At 46.1% G+C, this 20,004-nt stretch overlaps 1 protein-coding gene across 1 annotated transcript in view; it reads left to right on the forward strand.

The window, feature by feature from the left end:
* Positions 1-20,004, forward strand: part of ryr2a (ryanodine receptor 2a (cardiac)) — a 112,837-nt gene that overhangs the window by 44,709 nt on the left and 48,124 nt on the right. Inside the window, exons 43-54 of the mRNA XM_066663301.1 lie at positions 824-1,064; positions 1,679-1,766; positions 2,247-2,339; positions 2,906-3,076; positions 3,269-3,328; positions 7,706-7,840; positions 8,526-8,638; positions 10,807-10,903; positions 12,693-12,799; positions 14,121-14,172; positions 15,399-15,449; positions 18,134-18,190. Coding sequence (XP_066519398.1) covers positions 824-1,064; positions 1,679-1,766; positions 2,247-2,339; positions 2,906-3,076; positions 3,269-3,328; positions 7,706-7,840; positions 8,526-8,638; positions 10,807-10,903; positions 12,693-12,799; positions 14,121-14,172; positions 15,399-15,449; positions 18,134-18,190 — 1,265 coding nt within the window. The remainder of the gene's footprint in view (positions 1-823; positions 1,065-1,678; positions 1,767-2,246; positions 2,340-2,905; positions 3,077-3,268; positions 3,329-7,705; positions 7,841-8,525; positions 8,639-10,806; positions 10,904-12,692; positions 12,800-14,120; positions 14,173-15,398; positions 15,450-18,133; positions 18,191-20,004) is intronic.

Genomic DNA, 20,004 nt, shown 5'->3' on the forward strand with positions numbered 1-20,004 from the left:
CTCACTGCCTCTGGGTGAATGTCCAGTCCCTTTCCCCTCACTCAGCGCAAAGATAGGTGCCTGTTAGCTACTCTGTACTCAGACGAAAATGTTGTTGCTCCTAGGTTTCTCTGTAATGGCTCAGGAGAAATGACAATGTTCTTAAAATTCCTTAAGAGAAAAAGAATGAGACAAAAATAAGACATGAGACATGAGAGACATAAAGGAGACAGTTCATCTGACAAAGCTGAGCACAGATTTTATTAACTTTTATTGAGAGTTTACTGAGAGTCTCCTTTGTGATGTCTAAGAGAAACTACAGAGACATTAAGGAGATCTCCTTTTGTAAGATCTACCTTTTATTTCCTCTGGGTAGTTCCTTCTTAATATCTCTGTAAAATCTCCTGAATATCTCTGTAGTGTCTCAATAATAACCCATGTGTCTAATTACTATCTCAGTAGTTCTTCCTGAATTTATCAGTAGTTTTTTCTTAATATCTCATTAGTCTCTTAATTTATCAGTAAATTCTCCTTAATGCCACTGTAGTGTCTCCTGCAGGGCACTGATGTCAGATGGAGAGATGGTAGAGAGACTGCAGCTTGTGTTTCCAACAGCTCAGATATTTCTCCTGAGAGAAAGAGTTCAGGAGTGTCATGCGTCTCCTCTTGAGTTTGAGTGGAGGTCTCGGTGGTGTCTCACACTTGGCTCAGTGCTGAGATAATAACACTCCTGTATGTCTGCAACTGAACTATAGACAGATCTCCACCGTTTCTCACCAGCATGATGCTACAGCTGATGCTCGCTTTATCCTCCCTCGTCTCACTTTTGCTCTTTCTTTCTCAGTCTTCTCTCAGCCCATCATCAGTAAGGCTCGCCCCCAGCTGCTGAAGACTCACTTCTTACCCCTGATGGAGAAGCTGAAGAAGAAGGCGGCGACGGTGCTGCTGGACGAGGAGCACACCAAGGCCGAGGGCCGGGGGGAGATGTCCGAGGCGGAGCTGCTGATCCTGGACGAGTTCACCGTCCTGGTGCGGGACCTTTACGCTTTCTACCCACTGCTCATCCGCTTCGTGGACTACAACAGGTCAGAACACACACACACACACACAAATCACTTTAGGGCCAGGGTGTTGGGTGGATGAATATGGTCAGTGTACTCAGACACTGTATAGATGCCTCGTTCTGATCCCTGCCCCCAGTGGTGGACAATGGAATTACAGCTGACCCTCCACATCCATGGTCTCAGTCAACCTCCAAAGCTCCAAAAAGCAAAGCTTGAAGCTTGAAGCTAAGCACTACACTGATTCCACACCAATGGAATGAGATGTAGCGCCCCCTGCTGTAGCCCCTTGCCATTGAAAAGGCTTTAAAAACAATATATATAATATATATACTTTTTTAGCTAACAGTTAATACATTGTTCTCTTGTTGTCCAACAAAAGAAATAAAACAGTGGGGAAATACACACATGGTTTAACAATTTAAAGATTATGCAAAATAATTTGGAAACTGTGTCTAAAAGTTTAGAAACCCCACACAAAATTGTGCAAAAAATCGGTTCCCTCAAAATATTCCAAATTTTGGCTCTGTAGTGACTTTGCTCACTGCTCTTCCTGCTGTTTGAAGGTGGTACTGCAGTCTGAGACGGCTGTGGCTTGTGTGAACATTGTAGTTTAAACCCAATGTGTTTATGTTCAGAGCGAAGTGGCTGAAGGAGCCGAACCCTGAGGCTGAGGAGCTGTTCCGGATGGTGGCAGAGGTTTTCATCTTCTGGGCCAAATCACATGTGAGTAAACACACACACACACACACACACACACACAGGTCCAGCATCCACCAACATCTCTTTCATCACTGTTGCTTTGTGGTGAAGTGTAGCAGTCAGTCTTTGTCTCACACACACTGCACACACACTTACTCAGTCCTCTCAGATCAGCAGCGTTCCGGATAAAGTTGGGAAAATGGTTTTGTTGTTGTTCTGTGGTGGAGAGGCAGGGGAGTGTGACTGAGGTACTACAGGTGGTAGGTGGAGTGTCCGTAGGTGTGAGTGTGTGAGTGTGTGTCGCCCTGTGAAGGACTGGCGCCCCCTCCAGGGTGTGTTCCTGCCTTGCACCCAGTGATTCCCGGTAGGCTCCGGACCCACCGCCGCCATAGTGTGTTTCATTACTAGTTTTTAAAAATATTTGATTAATATCAAAATAATTTGGTCATTTTTGTAAACGTGTTGAGGCAGCCTTCTGTGTTTATTTGTTTGTTTGTTTTACAGAATTTTAAGCGGGAGGAGCAGAACTTTGTTGTTCAGAACGAGATCAACAACATGTCGTTCCTCATCACTGACACCAAGTCCAAAATGTCCAAGGTAGGAGAAATCTCACCAACAAACACCATCACAGACAAGAACTACACAACCACTCACTTATAGACCATCAGCCACTGCCAGGTGACGGGAGTAACACTGATGATCTGTTACAGCGCCCCCTGTCGAGGTGTGAGGGGTATAATCAGGCAGTGAGTGAGGGGTCAGTTCTTGAAGTCGATGTTGAAGGATCTGAGGGCCACACTGTGGTGGTTATAATGTTGTGGTCAGTCTCCAGGACTCGGGTCTGTGGGGTGTTCCCGGTGTGCGGTCGTCAGAACCGACCCAAAGTTTTCAGAGACGAGCGGATACTGACAGGGTCCTGGGCCTGAGCTTCACTGATAGAGGAGGGAGTAAATGGGGTCTGTGTTCTGTCAGAGTGGCGTTAACTGTTTCGGCTGTGTGTTCTGACCCGGTTCTATTAGAGCGGCTCTTCCGTGGGGACGGACTCGCCTTCACTCCCTCCACTACTCCTCCTCTTTGGGCTTAGTCCACACTTGTAGGATATTACTGAAGCAGAACTTCACTAAAGAAGTGTGTGTGTGTGTGTGTGTGTACACCTCCTGTAGGGGGCAGTGTCAGATCAGGAGAGGAAGAAGATGAAAAAGAGAGGAGACCGCTACTCAATGCAGACATCTTTGATTGTGGCGGCGCTGAAGAGACTTCTCCCAGTGGGACTCAATATCTGCGCTCCGGGAGATCAGGAGCTCATCACACTCGCCAAGAACCGCTTCACACAGGTATACACACACACACACACACACACAGTGGGGGATACAGTAGGTTCTGCTCTACCCCTCGAAATGTCAGTTCAGCAGTTCAGATGTTCTTCTTAGCGGGGGGCTGTATGGTGTCAGGTGTACGGTCATTGTGGGACCCCCCGGTGTGGGACAGTAACGCTGAGAGTAACACTTTTTGTCTTTATCCAACAGAAAGACACAGAGAATGAGGTTCGCGAGATCATCCGCAATAACCTCCACCTCCAGGGCAAGGTGAGGGCGCTGTTTTACCACTTTCACAACACCACGTCCGTTACTGTCTGTGTGTCTGTGTTTACACATGTGTGTCTGCATATGTTGCTATATTGTTGCTAGGTGATACCAGGTGGTTGCCAAGGTGTTGCGGAATTGTTGCAATGTTGTTTCAAGTAGCTGCAAAATTATTGTCATGTTGTTCCGGGTGGTTGCTAATGTGTTTCCTAGATATTGCTACAGTATCCCGGTTGGTTGTTAAGGTGTTGCTAGTCTGTTGCTCCAGTAGCCATGGTGGTGTCTAAGTGTTGCTATGGTATTCCAAATGGTTGCTAATGTGTTGGCCATTACTGTTGCATCCCAGGTAGTTGCTAATTTGTTGTTGTTACTCTATGTTGTTGCCTAGATGTTGATAAGCCACTGCTCTGATTCCGCAGATGGCTGCTAAAGTGTTGTTAGGTCTTTGAAGTGGTATTCCAAGTAGTTTCTAAGATGTTGGAAAGCTGTTGCTGTTATACCCTAGATGTTTTCTTAAACGTCGCTAAGCTATTGTTACGGTATCCTAGGTGATTACTAAGGTGTTGTTAAATTTTCAAATTGGGATTCCATGTGTTGCTGGGCCATTGCTACATCAGAAATTATTAAAAGAGAACCAGTTGAGATCAGAGCAGACAAACGCATCTCCACAAGCCTTTATTTATTAGTCGTTGTAGTGTGATGTATTCTTCTGCTGTACGCCCCGTCAGACAGACTGCATCTTATCTGCAGGCACTTCTCAGATAACAACTCTTTAAAGAGCGTCCCGATGCAATCAGAGAGACATTTGTAGCAGTGAGACCTGTTTATTGAAGACATTGCAGTAGTAGACAATGACAACTCTTTCTCCCGTGCTGCTGTTTTAAATACTCAAGTTTTATACTCGCACATTACTCCCATACTAGGGGTGTTGAGTAAGTTCTGTGTGTGGATATAATCTCCTGATCCTGCAGGTAGTTTTATTTGGCTCTAGCCCCCTAATCATCCCTGACTCAGCTCCTGACTCAGCCGCAAATCAGCCAGACTTAGCACCCGACTCAGCCCCCAAATCTTCCCTGACTCGGACCCCCGCTCAGCCTCCGAATCATCCCTGACTCAGCTCCAGACTCAGCCTCCGAATCTTCCCTGACTCAGCTCCAGACTCAGCCCCTGAATCTTTGCTGACTCAGCCCCCGACTCAGCTCAGGCCCCCACTCAGCATCCGAATCATCCCTGACTCAGCTCCAGACTCAGCCCCTGAATCTTTGCTGACTCAGCTCCAGACTCAGCTCCTGAATCAACTCCTTTCTCAGCCCCGAATCAGCCCCCTGAGTGGTTTTAACCTGCCCCCAATGATCTCAAATAAGAAAAAAGATTTTCTGATGATAGCCATAAATGATCATTTTTCCAGTAAAGATGAAGAGCTCTGTAAGGCACTGAAGAGCTGATCACTAGATCTAACAGATGTATAGAAGTTCCGGATGATTATATAGAAAAATGAAGATATAATATTATTAAAGTTATACTTTTAAATATATAATTTTATATGTGCTTTTCTTCATCCCTTCACTGAGAATTATTGAACTCTCCTCATGTATGTGATGTTTGGAGGTCTGTGTATAATAGAAATATGAAGGTATCAGGACATTTTATTAAGGGTAATGTCATGGATTTCCAAAGAGAACATGGGGTTTGCAGTTTTCATGTGAAGCTACTGCCTGCGTTTTGCTCATGGAAATCCATCTCATGACCCCACAGCCTCTGTTTGAGGTGGTGAGGATTGACCCAAGTCTGACCAGTCGTCCAAAAAAAGAGCATGTGATGCTGCCCATACACTGAAGATAATGCGATCTGAGCAGGGAAAACATCACCACACCTCCTACCCTCCTCCTGAGCTGCATGTGTCAGCATTTCAGCTCCATTTCACTGTGTTTGTGTCCATCTCCTTCACTCTCTGCATGTCCTGCATGTCCCCGTCTCCCATCAGTACCGGGTCTTCCACTTCAAAAAGCTGGTGAAGCAGCTCATCGTCGTGCTGAAGTGGATGAAACGTCGTCAGGCCACTGCAGAGGTGTCCAAACCCAAACGGCTGCCCCTCCGGAAGCGCTCGGTCATGCTGGACTCCACCCACCGAGCCCCCAGGGTTCTGCCGAGCGCTGTGAAGAACTTCTCCTCCATTGACCACTCCTCTAAACTCGGGAAACCACTCCTACGGCCCTCCGAGTATCCTCCGCTCCATCACGCTCCATGCGGAGTGTTTAGGAGTAGCACGATGGTGTGTAGGAGCCCAATCGGCTCGAGCTGGGGCTGAACGAGGGCAGATTTTAAATCTCAGTGACGTAGTTATTATTCAAATGCTTTAATCCCCCTCCTTGACTCACACAAAGCTAGGAAACTGGAAGATTTAAGACATGTCCATCACATATTTACAAGCTGAATTCACACTGAAAACAGAAAAAAAAACGCTAGCTGCTGCTCTCGCCGCTCACTGACACTCACCACTACTCTCACCACTCACCACCGCTCACCACTGCCCTCACCACTCACCAACGCTCACCACTGCCCTCACCACTCACCACTGCCCTCACCGCTCACCACCGCCTTCACCACCGCTCACCACTGCTCTCACCACTCACCACTTCTATCACCACTCACATCTGCTCTCACCACTCACCACCGCTCTCACCACTCACCACCACTCACCACTGCTCTCACCACTCACCACCACTCACCACTGCTCTCACCACTCACCACCCCTTACCACTGATCTCACCACTCACCACCGCTCACCACTGCTCTCACCACTCACCACCGCTCACCACTGCTCTCACCACTCACCACCGCTCACCACTGCTCTCACCACTCACCACCGCTCACCACTGCTCTCACCACTCACCTCTGCTCATCCACAAGCTTTCTCAAATTTTCTCCCCAAATATAATTTATCTCCAGTTCCCCCTGTCGACGAGGCTCCCCTTGGTCACACACAGCGCCGCCAACCTCAGGAACATGAATTTACTCTGAGACACATGAGGCCAAGCCACTGCTTCTTTTCAAATTTCAAACTGCAGCTAAAGCAATGCCACTGAACAGCTTAACACTGACAGCCCAGCTCTGTCACATCAGCCAACAGACACTCAGACTAGGGCAAACTAGGATGTGCAGAGAGTTTGGGGGTGGGGGCGGGGCGTAAAATATTTATATACCTTAATAGGCTCTAATGTAAAGTTTTATTAACACAGTGCTAACCGAGACAGAGTCATAAATATGTGAACAATAATTACAATAATTATAATAATAATAATAAATGTAAGTCACATTCTCAGCTGTCCCTCTGTTCACCTGTAAATGAAGCTGAACAAATCCAGTCGGGGTGAGAACCTCGTCTCTGGTTTGTAGTCATTCGTCTGCGTCACTGCTCATTTGGACAAAGCTGAGTGTGACTCTGGCGTGACTCGGATCGCTTTCTCGCTCTCGCAGGACATAAACGACCGCTGGACGCATTTTCACTCTCGCATCTTTCCACATAAACGTACCATAATACAGCATTAGAGATCAACACGGTTAGCGAGGAACACTCTTCAGTTCTGTTTTATTAGCAAACAGACGCCCTGACTAGCACTGAACTGAGGGACACAGATACAATCACACACACGTTATATTCCCACCCTCACAACACAGGCCAGAAAAATCACAGTACTCTGTTTTAATAAATCGTTCAGCCTTAGCTGGAGCGCTGCAGGCATGGTGTGTGTGTGTGGCTCATAGCATGAAGCATGAAGCTTGTAGCACGTAGTGTCTGTCGTCATCTGCTGTGGCAAGGCTTAAACCCTGCATTAAAGGAAGAGTAAAGACTATAATGGGCACAGTTTTCTCTCACCCCAGAGGCACTCACTCAATCACGTCTTGTGCCTGAAGTCTGCTTCTTTACCCACAAAGTTAATGTTGCTAAAGTGATGAATGTTTGTAAAAAAAGAAACAGAAGCAGGGAAGTGGACAGTGGAGGTGTCTAGGGGCGGCAGCACCTTTAGTTTCAAGGGTTGCTAAACTTCCATGACTCTGAGGAAAAGCCCTGTGAGGCAGGTCACTAAAAATGTTTGCCATTGTTTTTTTAGCTAATTGACATTAGCCATGAGCCTACATCACCCTCATGAGAATTACTAAGTGTATCTTGGACGTTTTTAAGGCCAGATAGTTACAGATTGGTGGGAATAACTGTTCATTGCTTCCATAAATAATACACAAGCCTCGAAACTAAAGAAGCAGCCTTCAGACACCAAACCTGTCTGAGATGATGGCGCACATTTGGGGAAAATTGTGTACCTCTGATTCCTTCTATTTGCAAAAACAGTACCTTTATTTGTTTCTTAATGTTTTTTGCAGCTGGAGGACCCTGCTATCCGCTGGCAGATGGCGCTATATAAAGAGATGCCTAACCGCAGTGAGGACACATCAGACCCTGCGAAGACTGTGGAGAGGGTTCTAGATATCGCTCATGTGCTGTTCCATCTGGACCAGGTCTGTGCGGAATTTAACAGGAAATTTAATTAGTTTCTCATTCATTTTTACAGCTTAAATATTTAAAAGCACTGTAGAAAAGCACAGACCAAGACACAGCAGCGCTGCAGTGACACTGACGTGGTGGTGGTGTGTTAGTGTGTGTTGTGCTGGTGTAGGGTGGATCAGACACAGCAGTGCTGCTGGAGTTTTTAAACCCCTCAGTGTCTGGACTGAGAACAGTCCACCGACCAAAAACATCCAGCCGACAGCATCCTGTGTCACTGATGAAGGACTAGAGGACGAGCGACACACACTGTGCAGCGACAGATGAGCTACTGTCTCTGACTTTACATCTACAAGGTGGACCAACGAGGGAGGAGTGTCTCACAGAGTGGACAGAGAGTGGACACAGGGTTTAAAAACTCCAGCAGCACTGCTGTGTCTGATCCACTCTACACCAGCACAACACACACTAACACACCACCACCACGTCAGTGTCACTGCAGTGCTGAGAATGATCCACCACCACATCACACCTGCTCTGTGGGGGTCCTGTGTGTGTAAGTGTAGAGCTACAGAGTGGAGCTGAGAGAATGCACAGTGAGTGTAGGATCGAGGCAGTGGTCCATGTGTAGTTTACCTGCTGTAAAAGTGCTGCCTGTATCTTTAACTCTGACTGTAACAGTGAGTGTGTGTTGTTCAGGTGGAGCATCCTCAGAGGAGTAAGAAAGCCGTGTGGCACAAACTCCTGTCCAAGCAGAGGAAGAGGGCGGTGGTGGCGTGTTTCAGGATGGCGCCTCTCTACAATCTGCCCAGGTCTGCTTTTAGAAATACACTTACCTCCAAACTTCACAACAATGCTTAAAAATAACGTATTTAACAGAAATAAAAGCGCGTGACACTCATTTGAATAATATTTAAAGGGACAATCAAATCAAATCTAATTTATTTGTTTAGCGATTAACAACTGATGATGTCACAAAGCAGCTTCATAGAACTGCAGTAAAGACAGAAGTTTTAACATTCATTCATTCATTATCTGTAACCCTTATCCAGTTCAGGGTCAGGGTGGGTCCAGAGCAGAGGCGATTGCTCTAAGACTGCAAGGGTAGCTCAGCTTCCCCTAAAATGTCCAAAAATAAGTGATCAAATATATACTGTTGTGTGTACATGTCATTGAATAAATACGCACTACAACGCGCTCAACTTTTGTTCAGAATCAGCTTCTTATCACTGGTAAAGACCCGGCTTTCCTCTCAATCATTCCCGCAGCTTCACAGTGCTTTAAACAGCGTCCACAGAGTTCAATAGTGAAGCAGCGAAGTGCAGCGAAACGAGACGAGTCATTGGATAAATGCTGGGCTTTGTCCCGCCCATCGGACGCTCAGCGTCTCTGGGGGTCTATGGGGCAGTGGGCTGGCCTCGGCTGGCCCGGACGCTCAGCTTCTGCATGATGATTGGATGATCTGTCTGAGACTGAATCCCTTTGTGATTGACAGTGAAATGAGCGAATCAGCGATCCTTTGGTGTAAAGATCCGTGGGAGCATTACATTTTCATTCTGTTCTGAGTTGAACCGTCTTAATCCTCTTAGCGGCATTTTCTTTGTTAAAAACGACTAGCGACAAATCGATCTTCTATTTCTGGTGGGTTTGTTGTAGCTGCTTGTGTTTGGAGGCTGACTTCTATCACACTTTCTGACTTCTATCTCAGTTTCTGTCCAGCGGGTGCTGCTGAGCCCCTCCACCGAACGGAGGGTAGAATTTACGTATAAATAAACCGACATATTTTATGATGTAGGCCGAAATTGTGCTTCCCCTGTTTGAGACTCATCCCCTAGTGGTGTGGAGGTGTAACTGCAGAGCGACTCAGAGTCAAGACTGAAATGCACATCGGCCTTAAGGAGGTGGTAATTCACTGTAGTCATCACTGTGCTGTTCTGGGACTCTTTAAAACATCCAGTCAGAACTACTCTGTCAAACTGGGCAACTGTCCATCCTGTCTCACCCACCCTCACAAGTATGTGACACCCATTTCAATAATATTTAAAGGGGCAATCTGTCTCTTTTTTTATCAAAACATCATTATCTATTAATTTGAGCAAATTATGAAAATGCCCTGAAAAGGCATTAGAATATCACAAAATGTTCAGTTGGTTTATACACACTGCGCATACAGCACAGCGCCCCCCAGAGCCCCGGAGTGACCTCGCGACCACAGGCTTTTAACAGACTCCCCCCTGACTCTCCTTCCTCGTCTCTCCACTCCGCACTTCACCACTCTGTTTTCACACCGGCGCCCGAGCTTCTTATTTCAGAGCATGTGTGGAACATAGTAGAAATATACAGCACTGAGCAAAAGTCAGAGACCACACAGCATTTATTACTATCCTCTCAAAACATTAAGAACATAAAGTGTGTAAAAGCTGTTATGATTAAAACAGATCCCACTCCCTCTCCCTGGTTTCGATGCCATCCCTGATCACGGAGCCAATGTCATCTGGAGTTTATTCGCAGAAGCACAGTGGGTGGAAACACGACTCATTTTCGCATTTACTTTTTCAGATATTTCTTTGTTGTGCATTACATTTGCAAACATCTGGATTTCCTTCAGTATTTCAACACCACAAGCAACAATCCACTACTGACCAATCAGAAAACAGCTCCAGATTTCTCCTAAAATGTGGGTGTGTCTTATATAGCGTATTTATCAGAGTGGAACAGTGCAGTGCTTCAGAAATCTCACGCAGATACTGTACGTTCTGATAATAAATGGAGAGTTCTGTACTTTACCTTGTTACTCACTGGCGCCGCTTGCTGTTAGGACATGGTATTACACCTGTAACATTTTTCTTTCTTGGCCCCAGTCACTGTCAAGAGGCAAAAGAGTGTCAGTGTTTATCCCTGTTTCCCACTTTATCTCAGTTTCCAAGCACAGTCTAGAGCTCATTTCGTCTGAATGTCTGGTTGTTATCTGTGTTCCCAGGCACCGAGCGGTGAATCTGTTCCTGCAGGGCTACGAGAAGTCCTGGATAGAGACGGAGGAGCATTATTTTGAAGATAAGCTCATAGAGGATTTGGCTGTAAGTGTATTAACGTGTCTACGATGCTTTTAGAAGCCTTTTCTTTTATTTTATAGAATTTCAATGTCCTTGCTACTTTAGCGGGGCACAGACGAAGATACACAGCGCTGTTGTGGGAAGAGGATTTTGATTTGGACTTGCAGGAGTCTTTTATGCCTCCAGAGAGGATGCTCACTTGTGTTTTTTACCCAAGGGGTGTTTACTGAAATATTGTTTGGCAAACAGAAGACAGAACAAGGACATTGTAGCACATTGCTGAAGGGGAGAGAGAGAGAGAGAGAGAGAGAGAGAGAGAGAGAAATAAAGAGAGAGCGAGAGAGAGAGAGAGAAAGAGAGAGAGAGAGAGAGTGAGAGAGAAAGAGAGAGCGAGAGAGAGAGAGAGAGAGAGGGAGAGAGAAAGAGAGAGCGAGTGAGAGAGAGAGTGAGAGAAAGAGAGAGAGAGAGAGAGAGAGAGAGAGCGAAAGAGAGAGAGAGAGAGAGAGAGAGAGAGAGAGAGTGAGAGAGAAAGAGAGAGTGAGAGAGAGAGAGAGTGAGAGAGCGAGTGAGAGAAAGAGAGAGAGAGAGAGAGAGAGAGAGAGAGAAAGAGAGAGCGAGAGAGAGAGAGAGAGTGAGAGAGAGAGAGAGCGAGTGAGAGAAAGAGAGAGAAAGAGTGAGAGAGAGAGAAAGAGAGAGAGAGACAGAGACCAAGGCCTCTTATTCACTGTGTACTTAACGTTGAGGAATAAAAGCTGCATAAAATGTTACACAAGTTTCTTTTCTTAATTTTCAGAGTAACTTTCAACTTTCAGAATAGTTTTGTTGTTGAAGTTTGACGCTGTGTTAATGGCAAATTATGTTTTTAAATTATGACAAAATATGCATTATATCATTGGTTCTGGTGTTGAGAATGACACCAAGTCCTGACCCCAACAAAGTAAACACCTAGGAATGTGAAGCTCTGTCTGACTGGTCACACACACACACACACACACACACACACACACACACACACACACACACACTTCATCAGCAACACATCACACTAACAGAGGACAGGACTCGGGCCACTGTGGACAGGGGTTGAAGACAAAAAATTGAGATTAAAGGGAATGTCTATGATTGTGGGGAATCGTGGTTTTAAGCTCTGCGTCTTTTAAGGTGGAACGGTGTGTTTGAGGAGAATAATGACTGTATCTTGTTGGTGTCTGAAGTGTAACTTCTCTGTAAGTGTTTATTCACTGTTTGAATTCCCACAGAAACTCATGTGTAACTCGAGCTGTTTAGTTTTGTAGCACTTTCGCTCTGTGTTTACTTTCATGCAGTTAGCGCTCTCCTGAATTTAGAGTCAGTTCCACCTTAAGTAATGTAACTGTAACAGCAAAAATAAGTCAGTGTGACCCCCCTATGGAGCAGGAATAGAGCAACACCCTCATCTCGGTTGGTGCTTTTCAGCGTTTGGAGTCTCTCCGTTGTCTAAAAACCTCCAGATGGCGTTTCTCTGCCGTGAGCAGAGAGAGAGAAAGCCTAGCACCGGACCCAGACACTTTGTTTTTTTACCCATTTACAGACACTGGGGCTTCGTAAACACATTAGAGCGGTTTCCAGAGCAAACCGACTGCAGAGCAGCACATGGAGAGGACACACACTCAGAGCTTTACACACAGGGCTTTTAGATTAAAATCGTGAACGTTGCCTTTAACCATAATTCATTACAATAAAAGTCATTACAATAACAGTGTTCCTCAGACTGGACTGTGGTCAGGTCTGTGCTGCAGGATGTTGCTGACGTTGTGTTCTGTGTGTTTTCTAGAAACCTGGAGGAGAGGAACCCTCGGAGGAAGATGAAGGGGTTAAACACATCGACCCTCTCCACCAACTCATCCAACTCTTCAGCAGGACAGCGCTCACCGAGAAGTGGTGTGCTCCCTTTTCAGATTTTCCCTTTTACTTCTGTTTCTCACTCTTTTACCTCGAAGCTCATCTCTCTTCTGAGATCGAGAACAGACAGTTGATAACATTCAGTTTTACAGGTTCTTTTCTCTTTGCCACAAGTTTAACTCTGTCACTGTTGACAGTCTGTGAGTTATTTACTGGAAGGGAAGCTGTGGAAGGGAAGATTAGTTATAAAACCTTATTTTTAGCTTCATGATGAAATCTCAGTGAGAGTTTAAAGCTCACATACAGACACTGAGTGTTTCTCTAAATTATAATGTCACATTCTTGTTGGAATAAATTTCTGGATTAGAAAAACATAAATATAGTTATAATTATTCATACATTCATTCATTATCTGTAACCCTTATTCAGTTCAGGGTCCAGAGTCTACCTGGAATCATTGGGCGTAAGGCGGGAATACACCCTGGAGGGGGCGCCAGTCCTTCACAGGGCAACACAGACACACACACACATTCACACACACACACACTCAAACCTACGGACACTTTAGAGTCACCAATCCACCTACCAACGTGGGTTTTTGGACTGTGGGAGTAAACCGAAGCACCCAGAGAAAACCCACGCAGACACAGGGAGAACACACCAACTCCTCACAGACAGTCACCCGGAGGAAACCCACGCAGACACAGGGAGAACACACCAACTCCTCACAGACAGTCACCCGGAGGAAACCCACGCAGACACAGAGAGAACACACCACACTCCTCACAGACAGTCACCTGGAGGAAACCCACGCAGACACAGGGAGAACACACCAACTCCTCACAGACAGTCACCCGGAGGAAACCCACGCAGACACAGAGAGAACACACCACACTCCTCACAGACAGTCACCCAGAGGAAACCCACGCAGACACAGGGAGAACACACCAACTCCTCACAGACAGTCACCCGGAGGAAACCCACGCAGACACAGGGAGAACACACCAACTCCTCACAGACAGTCACCCGGAGCGGGAATCGAACCCACAACCTCCAGGCCCCTGGAGCTGTGTGACTGCGACACCTACCTGCTGCGCCACCGTGCCGCCCTTTTATAATTTAAAAACACGTATCTCACAAAACAGTAACGTTACAGGAGAAGGAAAAAACCTTATTTCTATTGGTCATTCATCGTAGGATTTACACACAGTGTGAAGGGCAGGTTCTGTGTTCAAATGATGCAGTAACTACACACACACACACACACGGAGATACAGGTTTTTAAGGGAAAAGCAATAATATGTAGAAAATAAACTGTGAAAGAGCTTAAATACATGTGACCTGTGACCTTGTGTTTCAGTAAACTGGAGGAGGACAGTCTGTACATGGCCTACGCTGACATCATGGCTAAGGTGAGCCTTCAGTTCATAGGATTGCTTTAAAACCTTTGAGTGTACACCAGACGAGCGTGGTTCTGCCCGACCGCCATCGGGTCTTTCAGTAACGAGGGCAAAATATTCATCCTTCACATACATGGGTATGGTCCTGTAAACTATAAACAGGGCTGTGTTAGACATACTCTGTAGGGTTTAGGTTTCAATCCGTGTTTTAAGCAATGTGTTGTGCAATACATGAAGACATTAGAGCATCAGCCAGCCACTCAGCCAATCAGTCCCTACTCCACTGCTTCTCCACCAGGTGAATCAGGTCCTGGTTCTGGAAGCGGGTTCTTGTTTAGTGGCTGTTCTCTCGTGGTTCAGAGCGAGTCGAGTAGGGACTAAACCGTGGCGTGTAAACCTTGCAGAGCGCTGATCGTCCAGAGAGAGTCGTCACTCTACGCCACGCAACGCAGACGACCAGCACCAACTCTCCATCTGTAAAATCTCCAGCTGCAGCAGAGATCACGTTTGTTTTTATCCGACTCACGACGGCAGCTCGTAAAATGACGCCGTGGTCTTTTGAAGAGGTTCAAACGCTCCTTGGATCGGTGGCCGACGAAAGAATCCAGCGAGAGCTGGACGCTGCAACAAGGAAGGAACAAACTCTACTGATCTGTCTGAACTGATGACGGAGCTGTGTTCAGTCCCAAACAACAACAACACGCCGATACACCATGAGTAAACACCGCTTAACGTTACCGCCGCCGTTGTTGTGGTTTCCAAAGCCCACTCTTCCCCTTAGAGATGGGGTTAGGGTCGACAGGTTAGAGGGGAACTGTGGGAGTGAGAAAGCAAAAAAAGCTGTTCCCATTTCAGGGAATGTATAGACAATAGAAAACCAACAAGGGACCTATCAAGTAAAGCCAAGTAGAGTAGGAACCATGCAGTGGAAAAGCATTACTCTGTCAGTGTGGTTTCAGAGGTGTTTAGGATCCAGAACCTACCCTTCCACATTATTACCTGACCTCACTAATGTTTATGTAACAAAACACAATCAATCCCTCACCGACATGTTCCAGTATGTATCTTCCTAAAAGAGTAGAGGTCTGTGACTGCAGCGGTCTCCCAATGAACTCCCTTCATTTCAGAACAAACGTGTTATTCATCCAGGGCTTATTCAGCGCCCTACCGTTTAGACTCCACTGTAGTGTGAGGATGTTTTTGTTTATTTGTTTACCTGGTTGTTTGTTTGTGTCCAGAGCTGCCACGATGAAGAGGAAGACGAAGAAGAGGAAGTGAAGAGCTTTGAAGTAGGCTTCATCTTTTTTTCAGCTGCCATTCTTTGTCCACATCTCATGCACATTTTTAAAAGCACAGACTCTTCAGATGTGTCCATCCCACCGCGGTGCTGCTTTCGGAGATCGCATGGTCCACATGTTTCCAGTCTGCGTTGTTGTCGTATGTGAAGAGTTAGTCAAATGCTGCTGAGCTTACATCATCCACAGTGCAGCTCCCAGTGACTTTCAGGCTTCTGTCTGCATCTTTCAGACCAGAGGGATGTGATTGGTCAGTCACTCTGTACTGTAGAGCCATGTATGTGGTCAGAGTGGGTCGGTGCACCAGTGGCCAACAGCAGCAAAGCCTTGCAGTATAGCTCCCTAAAACCAACTTATGAACTACAGTTCCTTTGAGGGTCGGCGTCAAGCCCATGCACAGACAAATTAGGCCACTGTAATATAATTTACTGGCGTCACGGTGGAGCAGCAGGTAGTGTCTCTGTCACAGCTCCAGGGACCTGGAAGTTGTGGGTTCGAGTCCCGCTCCGGGTGACTGTCTGTGAGGAGTGTGGTGTGTTCTCCCTGTGTCTGCGTGGGTTTCCTCCGGGTGACTGTCTGTGAGGAGTGTGGTGTGTTCTCTCTGTGTCTTCGTGGGTTTCCTCCGGGTGACTGTCTGTGAGGAGTGTGGTGTGTTCTCCCTGTGTCTGCGTGGGTTTCCTCCGGGTGACTGTCTGTGAGGAGTGTGGTGTGTTCTCTCTGTGTCTGCGTGGGTTTCCTCCGGGTGCTCCGGTTTCCTCCCACACTCCAAAAACACACGTTGGTAGGTGGATGGGAGACTCAAAAGTGTCCGTAGGTGTGAGTGTGTGTTGCCCTGTGAAGGACAGGTGCCACCTCCAGGGTGTGTTCCTCCAGGGTGTGTTTTCCTTTGCATCATTTGTTCACAGCAGGTCAGTTAGCATCAAGCTCCTTCCCTAAGTGAGTGTGTGAAACTGTCCACAGGGGTGAGTGTGTGAGTAACTTTGTGAGTGAGTGTGTGAGTGACTCTGTGAGTGTGTGAGTGACTGTGTGTGTGAGTAAGTGACTGTGTGTGTGAGTGAGTGACTGTGTGTGTGAGTGAGTGACTGTGTGTGTGAGTGAGTGTGTGAGTGAGTGTGTGAGTGAATGATAGTGAGTGACTGTGTGACTGAGTGTGTGACTGTCTGAATGACTGTGCGATTGTGTAAGTGACTGAGTGAGTGATTGTGAGTGACTGTGTGAGTGACTGTGTGACTATGTGAGTGACTGTGTAAGTGACTGGGTGATTGTGTGAGTGACTTTGTGAGTGACAGTGTGAGTGAGTGACAGTGTGAGTGAGTGAGTGACTTTGTGACTGTGTGAGTGAGTGTGAGTGACTTTGTGAGTGAGTGACAGTGTGAGTGAGTGACTGTGTGAGTGAGTGACTGTGTGAGTGAGTGAGTGACAGTGTGAGTGAGTGTGAGTGACAGTGTGTGTGAGTGAGTGTGAGTGACAGTGTGAGTGAGTGAGTGAGTGTGAGTGACAGTGTGAGTGAGTGAGTGACTGTGAGTGTTTGAGTGACTGGGTGATTGTGAGTGTGTGAGTGTGTGAGTGATTGGGTGATTGTGAGTGAGTGAGTGACTGTGAGTGAGTGACTGGGTGATTGTGAGTGAGTGAGTGACTGGGTGATTGTGTGAGTGATTGGGTGATTGTGAGTGAGTGAGTGACTGTGTGAGTGTGTGAGTGACTGGGTGATTGTGAGTGAGTGAGTGACTGGGTGATTGTGAGTGAGTGAGTGACTGTGTGATTGTGTGAGTGATTGGGTGATTGTGAGTGAGTGAGTGACTGTGTGAGTGTGTGAGTGACTGGGTGATTGTGAGTGAGTGAGTGACTGGGTGATTGTGAGTGAGTGAGTGACTGTGTGATTGTGTGAGTGATTGGGTGAGCCTTGGACCCAACACAATCCTGATCAGGATGGAGAACTAAGGGCAAATTAATGAGTGCTCCTTCCCTCGAGCCCCTTCTCTTTGTAAAATGTCTGTGCGTTGGTGCACTGCTCGGTGCCTCAGGTCAGCTGATCAGCTGCTCCTGGAGGTGCCGAGGTCAAAACGTAAGCTCAGAGGGGATAGAGCTTTTTCAATTGCTGCGCCGAAACTGTGGAATAGCCTACCATTACAGATTAGGCAGGCTTCTTCACTTTCGGTTTTTAAAACTTATCTTAAAACCCATTTTTATTCCTTGGCTTTCAACTCAGCATGAGACGTTTGTTTTCTTTTATTAATTTTATTAGTGTTGTTTTTATTTAAGTTATTTATTTTTCATTATTGGTTATTTTATTTTGTTTTAGTTTGTTTTATAAACATCTTTTGTACAGCACTTTGTTTTAACTGTTGGTGTTTTTTAAAGTGCTCTATAAATAAAGTTGAGTTGAGTTGAGTTGCGTGGGGCTGTGGGGCTGGACCTTTTCTTTAACGAGAGATTGGTATGTTATTATAAGTAAATACATCTGTAAATGAGCTCAGGGCCGATGATGATGATGATGATGATGTGTGTGTGTGTGTGTGTGTGTGTGTGTGTTACAGCATGGCTCAGTGTCAGAAGGCCGTTCTCCAGCCTGTTCCTTTGCTTTTCCACCCCTCCTTTTTCCACCTGTGTTTCAGTTCCAGTGAGTTTACGACACTCAGATTCTCAGGTGAAATATTGATGGCATTTTGTTTCCGCAGCGTGATATTATGAAAGATTTAAGCCTCAAAATTTCCAGCAAAGAAGAGCAATCTCTGGTAACCACGCTCAATGTCTCTGTTGGTTACTTTTCTTTTCAACCTTTTACTTCTTTTCAAAACCATCTGCAAATCCATCATTGGTTCACTCCCTTTCCGTCGAGTTCAGGTGAAAAACAACAGTTGGAGCTGCTGTTTTACCTCATTTTTGTGTCATTCCCTCTTCCCTCCATCCAGCTCCATGCTGCTGGCCGGACCTGCCCCCCGCTTGCTGTGTGTTTCTCCGTGTGCTGCCTGCTTTCGCTCAGAGGGCGTTTATTCCTCATGTTTTGAAAATGATGTGGCCATTTTTACGCTTAGCTTTCAGCTCCATGTCTTGTGGCTTTTACCGTTGTTTTGAAATGACACAATAACACAGTAATGAACAGTTTTTACTCAGTAACTCGGCCTCACTCCTGTTTGTGACATAGTCACGTAAACACACTGCTCTCCATCAGAGAGAATCGGGATTTTTCGCTTATGGGAATTTAACACACAGACCTGCGGTGATATATGACACTGCACAGTTGCTAAATTAAGTGTCATGCAGCGATCCGCCGCTTGCAGATAAAAGAGTAGCCAGTCGGTTTAAAACAACAGTAGATTTAATTTCATCCTTAAGTTCCATTGCGCTGTAACAGGTAGAATCCCTGTGTGTGAGTAAGAAGCGACTGTATCTTTTAAGGTGGAGCGGTGTGTGCGAGTAAGAAGCGACTGTATCTTTTAAGGTGGAGCGGTGTGTGTGAGTAAGGAGCGACTGTATCTTTTAAGGTGGAGTGGTGTGTGTGAGTAAGAAGCGACTGTATCTTTTAAGGTGGAGAGGTGTGTGCGAGTAAGAAGCGACTGTATCTTTTAAGGTGGAGTGGTGTGTGTGAGTAAGAAGCGACTGTATCTTTTAAGGTGGAGAGGTGTGTGCGAGTAAGAAGCGACTGTATCTTTTAAGGTGGAGCGGTGTGTGTGAGTAAGAAGCGACTGTATCTTTTAAGGTGGAGAGGTGTGTGCGAGTAAGAAGCGACTGTATCTTTTAAGGTTGAGCGGTGTGTGTGAGTAAGAAGCGACTGTATCTTTTAAGGTGGAGCGGTGTGTGCGAGTAAGAAGCGACTGTATCTTTTAAGGTGGAGCGGTGTGTGTGAGTAAGAAGCGACTGTATCTTTTAAGGTGGAGCGGTGTGTGTGAGTAAGAAGCGACTGTATCTTTTAAGGTGCAGCGGTGTGTGTGAGTAAGAAGCGACTGTATCTTTTAAGGTGGAGCGGTGTGTGTGAGTAAGAAGCGACTGTATCTTTTAAGGTGGAGCGGTGTGTGTGAGTAAGAAGCGACTGTATCTTGTTGGTGTCTGAAGTTTAAATTGTCTGTAAGTGTTTATTCACTGTTTGAATTCCCACAGAAACTCATGTGTAACTCGAGCTGTTTAGTTTTGTAGCACTTTCGCTCTGTGTTTACTTTCATGCAGTTAGCGCTCTCCTGAATTTAGAGTCAGTTCCACCTTAAGTAATGTAACTGTAACAGCAAAAATAAGTCAGTGTTACCCCCCTATGGAGCAGGAATAGAGCAACATCCTCATCTCGGTTGGTGCTTTTCAGCGTTTGGAGTCTCTCCGTTGTCTAAAAACCTTCAGATGGCGTTTCTCTGCCGTGAGCAGAGAGAGAGAAAGCCTAGCACCGGACCCAGACACTTTGTTTTTTTACCCATTTACAGACACTGGGGCTTCGTAAACACATTAGAGCGGTTTTGATTACTGAGACAGAGTTTGTAAATGGTGAGGAAATATTTTCAGAATTTTGAGATGTTGAGTGAGATGAGGATGGTGATCTATTCCTGCTCCATAGGGGTGTAAC

Source organism: Hoplias malabaricus, chromosome 3 (assembly GCF_029633855.1).
Source record: "Hoplias malabaricus isolate fHopMal1 chromosome 3, fHopMal1.hap1, whole genome shotgun sequence".
Classification (NCBI taxonomy): Eukaryota; Metazoa; Chordata; class Actinopteri; order Characiformes; family Erythrinidae; genus Hoplias; species Hoplias malabaricus.